The sequence below is a fragment of the Pundamilia nyererei genome, unplaced genomic scaffold, assembly GCF_000239375.1.
Source record: "Pundamilia nyererei isolate P.nyererei 1_Seehausen unplaced genomic scaffold, PunNye1.0 scaffold00008, whole genome shotgun sequence".
In the NCBI taxonomy this organism is placed as follows: domain Eukaryota; kingdom Metazoa; phylum Chordata; class Actinopteri; order Cichliformes; family Cichlidae; genus Pundamilia; species Pundamilia nyererei.
In genome coordinates, this window is record NW_005187409.1 from 3,366,508 (window position 1) to 3,376,730 (window position 10,223).

The 10,223-nt window shown below is 39.6% G+C and overlaps 1 protein-coding gene across 1 annotated transcript; it reads left to right on the plus strand.

Annotated features, from left to right (window-relative positions):
* The first annotated feature begins 650 nt into the window (after positions 1 to 650).
* On the plus strand, positions 651 to 6,036 carry zic6 (zic family member 6). The gene is made up of 2 exons (XM_005722969.1): positions 651 to 1,819; positions 3,474 to 6,036. Exons 1-2 carry the CDS (start codon positions 862 to 864, stop codon positions 4,097 to 4,099), a joined length of 1,584 nt encoding a protein of 527 aa, XP_005723026.1. The 5' UTR covers positions 651 to 861; the 3' UTR covers positions 4,100 to 6,036.
* The last annotated feature ends 4,187 nt before the right edge of the window (positions 6,037 to 10,223 follow it).

Sequence of the window (10,223 nt, forward strand, 5' to 3'; positions counted from 1 at the left end):
AAAAAATGTGGATCTAAACGTGGTGCTCATATAGGTTAATGAGTGCCGAAGCAATTATGTTTTTGTTTGTTTGTTTGTTTGTTTGTTTGAATCAAACATCTGGTGCATTTGTGAGGAATAATATTCTGTAACTCTGACTATTTTCAAACGAGGTGCTCTACTCAAAATGAAAGTCTTGACAATAATTGGCCTGGACACGCAAGGACCAGTCTCTCTATTATACTTGCCAGGCAGGAGCAGGACATTTGCTGAAATAAAAGGCATGAAGGCTGGGAACTGATTGTGTTGTGTTTTTGCTCACGTCGGTTTTTAATCACTCGATTTCTACTAGAAGATTAGTATTATGCATTAACCTGTGCGTTTTTCCTACGCAGAGATTTAGAGAAGGGGAATTATAAGACGTCGCCTGAAGTTAAAGAGGCTGCAATATTTGGGAGTATCGCGGCACATTTCAAAGCATTTTCTCTGCGATATTTGAAAACGGAGTCGTGCAGTGAACGCCTGCGTGTCCCTTTTAAAACAAACCCAGCGCCTGTCAATCACAGCGCATTCCAACCAATCCCAAAGCTCCCTTTTTAAAAGCAGGTTGGCCTGCTGTGCTTTTATATTGCACCATGGCCTGTTTCGAAGCATTTTTACTACCACGGTTATTGCCACAAATCAAGAGGGCAAAGTGAACGGCATGGGACTCACACCAACTTTAACGAAATTGAGTCTGGTTCCTACTTCTGCGAAGTTCACGGCCAAGAATTTCACATGCAGATGATATACAACAAGGAAAATGGAAACAGAATTTCTAGGTGCATCCTGAGTGCTGAATTGGTTGATTTTGCAAACTCATAGCCAAACTCACAACAAAACATGACAAGCCTTTCGAGGTTTAGTGGCTGCCCTCTCTCTTGCGTCAACCCCGGGGAGAGCAATACTGAACCCAGCGTGGTGCTGCCACCTTTGGCAGGAGAGCACATGGGACACCCCACTGGCAGTTCCTTAAAACTCTGCCCCTCGCACAATTTGCGAGACTACCCAGAGACGAGGTCCAGTGCATATGTTGACCATTCGGTTCCCAATTTTTCAGACTCTGGATACCCCAGTCACCGGTTAGAGCACAGCCCTAGGGGCATTATCATTGGAGCCAATCTTTCTGGAGCCGGCATGCCACCCGTCACTGATCAACTGGCATCAAGACCTAACCAACATGGAGGGATTGGACGCTATCGTGACTTTCATGGCTACAGAGACAACAGAAACCATACTTTTTTCACAAGTTATCAGGAGCAGGCCCATGCTTCCTCCGACGCATCTCGAGATCTCGGCAGCCAGATGATGCTGGGTCTGCCTGGCGACCTCCTCACCCGGACTCACCCTTACGGCCAAACTATCAGCCCCAAGGGAAACAGCCAGCAACTTGTCACTCAGTTCCTGGGTCTGTACAAACCCCTGAACATGGCAATTCAGCGTGGAGGAGGAGACGCTTTCCTCAGGTGCTCAAAACAAACAGTAAAGCATGAGCTGGTGTGCAAGTGGAGTGACGGCCAAGAGGGGGCTGGAAAGCTGCCTTGCTCCAGAGCCTTCGGGACCATGTATGAACTTGTCACCCATGTGACAGTGGAGCATGTCGGAGGACCTGAGCACTCTGAATATGTGTGTCACTGGGAGAATTGTGTGAGAGACAGGAAGCCTTTCAAAGCCAAATACAAGCTGGTGAACCACGTCAGAGTCCACACAGGGGAAAAGCCATTTCCCTGCCCATTTCACGGCTGTGAGAAAGTTTTTGCAAGATCAGAAAATCTAAAGATCCACAAGAGGACTCACACAGGTCAGTTAATGATAAGACAACAACACAAATAGTGATAATGATAATAATAATAATATTACTAACGTTTTAGTAGTTTTCATTTTTTACCAATGTGAACATATTTTTTATGTTTTCAATATTCCGTTTTTTTTCTTAAAAACATTTATTATTATTATTATTGTTATTATTACTACTACTATTATTATTATTATTATTATTATTGTTATTATTATTATTATTATTATTATTATTATATCTGCACAGCACAATGTAAAGTGTTATTGAAATGTTACGCAAAGCTTTTTGTGACACTTGTCGCCTTCTCCGTTACTGCCTGACAGAGAAGTAGTAAGACAGTTGCAAACTATGTGTAGTATAGGCAGCAGGCCTAGTGGTTTGGGTGCCTCTCCCACTTCATTCAGTGAAATTATTAAATAAATCCCGGGACACCGGAGAGTCGTGACGTAGCCGTTACGCTGCCTCTGCCTCCCAGGGACTCATCTCCTGTACTCAGGAACACTAACAGAGCACATCACACTGTGATGTAGCAGTAGTTGGTAAGTACAGAGATGACCTCATTCAGTGTAAACAAAATGAGTTATATTTGAATGATTTCCTTATGCCCTGTTGACTCTAATAGACATCTTACTTGAGGCAGTGTGAACCTTTTATAAAAAGAAAACTCACGTCACTCTACAGACTAACTTTTGCCCTTTTTTCTGCACAACTAACATAAGCACAGAATCAAATATATATATATATATAATATTTCTGCTTGTGTTGTATATAAAATATTTCAAAATTTGCGGAACAAGATTTAATTACAATGAAATACAGCCAAATTGTACTGAATAGCCTCTTTAGAAATAAGAGAAGCTGGACCGAAAGGCGTTTATTAAGCAGCCCTTTTTCTTGTGCTGTAAATTATTTTACTAATGAAAGCAAAGAGACAGAGGCAGAACAGAGAGGCTTAATGGCATTTAAGCTATTACACAACTGCACACTCTGTTCAGCTTATCAATTTATGTAAAAATATATATTGAGATATTAGCTTTTTCTTTTTAATTCTGTTTTTAAATTTAGATAAATATGCACACGCAAGGATTACGATTCAGACTCTTTTCTTTTCTTTTTTCCCCCTTCAGTCCGGCAGGAGGACGAGGGCTAGCAGCTATAGGCAGCTTTGTGCTAGAAGAACAATTAGTATCCTGATGGCCATAATTCACTCTAAGCATGGTAACTGAATTTAAACAAATCAACTGCGGCCGCAGGTTAATCTAATGCATGTTTAACTAGGCCCTGGAGCCTTTTTGATTTAGTCTGCAGATACACTGCCTCATTTGTTGCAATTAGCACCGCACCAAAGTTTCAGCAACTATTATTTGTAAATTGTTAGAAATTTACCTTTTAAGTGTCACATTCTTAAAGAATTCTAACCGATGCCTATGGGCGACTCTGTGTTTTGCTGAGCGAGTGATTAAAAGTAATTTCACAGTGTTGGGCGAAACATGGCTGTGCACTTAAAAAAAAAAAACTTTTAGATTCCCATTTCATATGACATGGCCCACCCACTGACCCAGCCCACATAAACATTAGTTTACATGGTCAGGCAGAACATGCGGAGACCTGCAAACCTTTTCGTAACTCGCCGACACTTTTCTCTTTGCACGTTTAGGTGAAAAACCTTTTAAATGTGAGTTCGAGGGCTGCAACCGGAGGTTTGCGAACAGCAGCGACAGAAAGAAGCATTCACATGTGCACTCCAGTGATAAACCCTACATGTGCAAGGTCAGGGGCTGCGACAAGTGTTACACCCACCCAAGCTCCCTGCGAAAACATATGAAACTCCACTGCAACAAGACCCAAGTCGCCAAAGACGGCGACGCGCGTCCTGGTGGTGGGGGTCACATTGCGGAGGGCAGGTCAAGCCGAGTCTCGGATGGAACCCAGATCAGCCCCACTCATCCACCCACCTCATCTCAAGATGTCCCCTTGTCCCCAGAGAGTCGAGACGAGCCGACCCCGAGGTCACGTTTCCATCACACATTTGACAGCAGTTTGGACTACTCAACACACAGGTCACAGCCCCTCTTGGACCCTTTGTTGTTACAGAGAGGCAGCTACAGGCCTCAGTCCTCCCAGTACCCCTGCAGCCAGACAGGTCACGCTTTTGCCCAGAGCTCAAGGACTTTCTCCCCTGCTTCTTCCTTTCAGAAAAGTATTGTTAATGGATGGTACACATGCCACAGCGGCGTGGACTCTTTCCCACCAAAGCAATGCAATAACATCCCGTCTCTCTGAGGTGTTGTTGGGACACACACAGGCGGCTTAATATGTTGGGCCTATTTTTTCATGTGGTAGCTCAAACCTACAGCTGTTGTTCTCTGTACTCGTAAATGTTGTATTACATATTTTGCGTGACGTCCTCAGTTATCCTATTGAGTATTCAATGGAAATGTGGCAAGCTTTATTTGTTGTCGTGAGGTCTGTTCGGTTGGGTTTGGTTTAAAGCCCATACATCTCCCAAAAGTGGATTATAGGAACCGTTATGTGTATTTCTAGTTTTCGTTGTGTTGCATAAGTATTGAAGATATCTATCTTTAAGTGGGGAAAAAATGACTAAGGATTTAATGGAAATCTGCGTGTTGATTAGTCTATTCTGAACTTTGAATCTTTTAAGTAAAAGGAAGTGTCTTGCTGAATGTAGCCCTGACTGTAGGGGTCTTTCTTGAATGTAAACTAGTCTAATGTATGTCTGGATGAATAGAAATATTATTCATGACTTATGTACGTCGCAAGATAAAATAAATATCTAATTTTTTTTCGCCCCCCTCAAGTTAAATGTTGAGGTTTAACAACCCTGCGTGACGGGCCTGGAGCATGAGCTGTAATTAAAATACCGCAAGGCTCACTAGTTTTTTTCCTGCCCTTGATTATGTTTCACTTATTGCCCCATTTTTTTTTATTACACACTGTGTATTATATGTATATTTCACATTTCTGTGCAGAGTAAGAGTGTGAGTATAAACCAGTGGTCGTGTTACTATTCAAACGTTTAATTAGCATACAGTTCAACTGTACATAAGCTCACTGTATAATTAATTATCCTATATTTTATTAAAGTGTCTATATTCTCTTTGATCAGGAGTGTGTGGTTAAACCCAATCAATGCATGATGCCAAACCTTGTTCTTCCCCTTTAAACACATCCAGTGCTATTCGCCATATTTGCAAGTTTGCATTCTTGTGCAAGCCAGACCTACCGATGAGTCTGCATAATCTATATGTACATACATGCAGAGTCTATATTCTAGACTAGATGTGGAAGTGATTTGATAGAGGTAAAATCAAAGGTAACTGTAACGTGGTAAGATAAACTCTTCTCAATACAAAAAGGAAATTGCAGTCTACTCAACGAATTTAATTTTCTTAACTGCGCAATGATTTTTTTTGTTGTTGTTGTTGTTGTTTTTTTGGAGAGGCTGGAGATGTGTTTTTGTTGCGGGGTTTCGCGCGTGTTTTCATTTAGTGATATCAAATCTGATTTTTCTTCATGTTTAAATCAGTTTATAAATTTTATCTCCTTATATTATTTCTGTGTCTTATTTAGACGCACATATACACCATGGAGCGTTTTATTTTGAAGGTGAACAAGCTGTAAAGATAAAAAAAGAAAAGACCCAGATTATAAGTTAAACATACTTTAAAGATATTTACATTCTAAGAATTTTGACACTTTTTACATTCTAAACTGTTTTGCTAGACATATGTGCCGTTCTGTTTGATTTGGGTATTGGTATAAGTTAGAAACTTTTTTTGTTTGTTTGGTTTTTGTGGGGAAAAAAAGCTCAAAATGATTCACTTGATTGCTCTTTATGGATGCACATATTATTAATAGCTAAATGTTTTACTTCGCCTATAGCACATTTTGGGAGAAACATATGATCACATTTATTTGTTTTTTGTTCCTTCAAATACAACCCTTCAATTAAAACTCTCTTTAAAATAAAAAACGTGGTATTGGGATTTCAGTTTGAAGCCTGTATTTGTCTGTACAGAGCTTTTAGTCCGTTTTGCTACTAATCCTGGTGCAGACAATAGCTCATTTTTAGTGAACTATTGTTCCTATCCAGTCTATTCTGAGATAACACTTCCTGTTTCCTGTCCAAGAAGCAACACCCCCTCTCTAACAATACCAAAAGAAAAAGTAACTGGAAATTAAGTGATCAGGTTCAGGTATGTTCTGTAGCTAAAGACTATGTACACAAGTATGTATGGTATAGCAAATACTGTATGTCCTTGTCCTGCTCAGGAAAGTACAGTGCTTGGTCATTGTGAAGGTGGCAATAATCACAAATAAAGTAAAAGAAAAAGAAATTCCACTCTACTACTATTAGAAAATGTTATTCATTGCACCTGTATGGATGTCAGCATATTCTACCATTAAACACGTCAATGACTAGTGCCATCTAACCTCATATACCAGTTTGTGTAATCAGGTCTCATGTGCACCAATTTTATGTTTCCTTGGAATATTTTATTATGTTGATCTGACAGGCTTTGATATATATATATATATATATATTGTTCTTTATTGCAGTGAAATAATTTTACTTATAGGTGAGTTTGCTCTGATCATAGAATATATGGGAAAAATAGGCTGAAACTACATCTGATTATGCACCCCTTACACATGTTACTTTATACACATTCTGTGATGTTACATAAGAGTTTGCAATTTTAGTTACATTTGCTTTTATTTTTACGTTATTTGTAAAACAATTTCAAGCGACATAAGTTTACTTCTACGCTTATAAAACTGTGGAAAAAAATCCAAAAAACATCTTCTTTAATCTTCTCATCTTTTTTGACTAAAACACACATTCTTCATGTATTTCCACAATGTAATTGTTATCGAGATGGTGATACTTGCAATCTGTGATGCACTTGTTTATGCATTCTGGTTCTAGTGTTCGTTGCTCATGATGCTCATGGGAATAGATCTTTTGGGAGAGTCAGATATTTTTGATGATGCACTTTACAAATCCCTCTTGAATCTGACCGCAGCTAATTTTTGTTTTTAACTTTTCAGTGTGAGACTTTGTGAGAAGCGTCAACATGTTTTATTTCTATTTCAATAAGAGAAAAAACAGTTTTAACCTGTGTTAATGATTTCATTGTTGACTTTAGCGAATTGGTGCCGCTGCATCAGTACTGTTTAGGTTGATAACAATAACATTCATAGGGTTGAAGTTCTGTGTGGTAAGTACTGTGATATGGCCTAACATGAAGATTTCAAGTGGCTGATATTGTAAAATATTTATATTGTGAAGTGTTTCCTTTTTGAGCAAATTTAAGCCAACCTAGTGTGCTTTGATCAGTATGCTTTAATGATGAGATGACTGAAATTATGAGGCCACTTTGTCCTGAAATGCAACAATATCAATACCTTTCATCAAATGCTTTATGTACTACAGTTATCTTTAAAAAAATCTTGAGATATTCTGTAACTCATTCTTCTTCTACTGAACCCCAAACTGTCGCATTCTGCCCTTTTCTGCTCTGTTTCTAAAAATAATACATCTCTCCACAGAAAGCATAATAGAGGTGATCAAAAATAATTTTGAGTTCAAAGAAGCCTCTGTGTTTGTATAAGCAAAATAGTTCTTCTGTAGTGTTAGGAGTCAAAAGGTAACAAGCTAAACACTGATATTCTCAGCCTCCAGCACGTAACCCTTTCTTCATATATTCTGACCATGCTATGGTCTGAACCTTGCCACACCCTTCCCCCAAGTAATCACAACTGATTAGACCTCCACTTCTCAGTTTGCCACTTGTCTGCCGCCATCTTTACTTTTGTACTCTCTGCCTAGCAACAAGCATAGGCGCCATTTTGGACAAGGTATACAGGGTATACATCATTTTAATGTAAATAAATCTATTTCACCCTGGGATCTGGTAAATTACTAGCTTACCCCCTGGGCTGCTGTTGTGCCATACTTAGGTTGAGCGCCAACTGTGTAACGTGGTCTTTGGTTTTATGCATTATCATAACCACATATGGCATCTAGCACAACTTACACTGTGTAGCTGGCGTACTTTTCTGGGTGCGGCTTAGGGACTGAGCTTGGTCTGAAGAGGCAGGAGAATCTGTGTCAATGTTCATTCTGACTGACCAAATGTGTTTTTAATTGGATCTCTGGCTCCTCCCCCCCTCCTTCCTAGGTCAAGCCAGTGGTTCTTTTGCTTCCCATCTTGGTTTCTTTTCATCCACCCCTCTGTGACCCTTCCAATTTTTAATTTTTTTCCCAGATCCTCTTGTTCCTCTGCCTCATCTATATCTATCCCTGCAGCTCCTGCCCATCTTCACCTTCCATGACTTCTTCGCGATGGCACCCTAATCTCTGCCAGAGTGGTCTGATGGTAAGTAGGTATCCTCTGCTAGATCCCCCCCCTGACATGCATGGAACTTGACTCACATATCTGCTTTTTCTTTACACTGCCACTCCATGGAAAATTGCAACACCACATGGAAAAATGAATGCAGCTGCACTGACTGCTGCTTTATTTTCTTTTGCTTGCCCTTTCCAGCTAAAGAATGGTTGCCACAGAGGGGTGATGTCAACACTGTATAATAAGGACAGTTAAAAAAAATGAACAAATTTTTAACTCTGAAGTAAATTACTGGACAATATACTGTACAACTATTAAAAAAGACCGAATAGAAGAGTGAAATTTATGGGTCACTTGTTTCTATCTGAGAACATTTGTAAGGCAATCTGTTTCATGTCTAAGCATGTGCAGGTTGACAATTAAGAAGCTCATAAAACACTCAGAAACTGTGCTCTTATGGTCGATATTGCAATCGTCGCACTTACATGCACATGTTTTGTGTGGTTACGAGCCATGAAATGGTGAATAGCAATGCTAAATCCCAGTGCTATGCTCTTATGATTTAACCAAACTGATCCTTTAGTTTTCCCTCTCATCTTCATCTGCACTGTAGTTTTCTGATTTCAGTGGTGCCAACCCCCTGTGTAGTCCAGCTTGTACCAGGTCTTATTAAACTAGGCTCGTGTCACTCTTCCCTATGGCTGCTGTACTGTCAGCTTAATCCCAAGTCCCTGAAATACTCAGCTTTCTGACTGTTGTTAGAGAATTTACGAATAATTAGTGTCACTAAATAGAGCATCACTTAATAGCCAATATATAGCAGCATAGAGAGAAAGGTCCCGTCTATCCTTAAATTTGCTGCATATTTATCTTTTGATGCATTGCAATTTACCCCTGTGGTTGGTTCTTAAAAGATGCCCCTTTTTCCTTTTTCATTTATTATCTATGGCTTACATAACTGAAATTTTGACAGTTTTTGATGAGCCAGTTTTTGAGATTTCATGGTCTCTGGGTAAGCTGGGAAGCTCAGGAGGTAATCATATGACTGACAATGATCATTTCACATGGAGAATAAACAACAACCTAAAAGCAAAAGTTTTTTTTTTTTCAGATGTGGCATTGCAACAGCACTTGTTGTGGCCTGTTGCAATGCAAAAGGAAAATAAATAATATTTTAGAAGTCCACATCTCTCAAAATTCATGCTTTCAAGGTTTTTATTATTTTTTTATATATATTTTTATTTTGGGGGAGTTAGAGTAGGTTGTGTTGGGTGAGCCGACCTTTGAAGATCTTTCAACTCCTGCAAGCTCCAGGCCTATGAGATGCACTGCCATCCTTTTAAGGGAATGACCATAACTTTGGTCCCCTTGCTTCTAATCCCTCCTCCAGACCCTTGTCATCACAGATCAACCAGTCTGAGCCTTAATGTCCTCCACTTGCTGGCAAGGGCAGCTGGTAGCTTTCATGTATGCGAAGAGTCACATCAATATGCTTCAATCTGCACTTGGACCAGAAATTGATGCCTTTATCTTCATCTGTCTTTCTGAACAGTATATGATCTTTGACATACATCTTAGAGCTTCTGCATAATGATTCACGTTTTACAGAATGCATTTGAAGCATTATTAGAAAATCGCTTTGATTTGGACTCCTAAAGAGCACATTGCCTTAGATTTTACAAAAACAATGCAAAGAGATCCTAAATGGCTGTTGTCTTTGCTGTCTCTCAAAACTGTCACCTTTCATTAGAAACAGTTCAGTTCTGTTGCGAGATACAGACTTTTTGTACGATTTCTCAAATCTCTGCTGTTTGAGGTTGAACTTAAAAAAGAAATTACATTGATCACGGTCCAGGGTGTTTCAAAGTGGTGAGTAATCGTCAGTGTTTAATTTTATCTGTTGCAGTATGCATTGCAAGGCAGCTGCATGATCAAGCCTGTGAACTCTACATCTGAAGGAAGGATTCTGTTTCTGATCATATCCCTATTGAAGTCCATCCATTTGCCGAACATGGAGGTATTGACGCACTCGC

Bases quoted from the DNA above. Each gene is read 5' to 3' on its own strand.
- zic6 (XM_005722969.1), top strand. From the start codon at position 862: ATGACAAGCCTTTCGAGGTTTAGTGGCTGCCCTCTCTCTTGCGTCAAC. The intron at 1,820-3,473 runs GTCAGTTAATGA...TTGCACGTTTAG, and splicing joins CCACAAGAGGACTCACACAG to GTGAAAAACCTTTTAAATGT.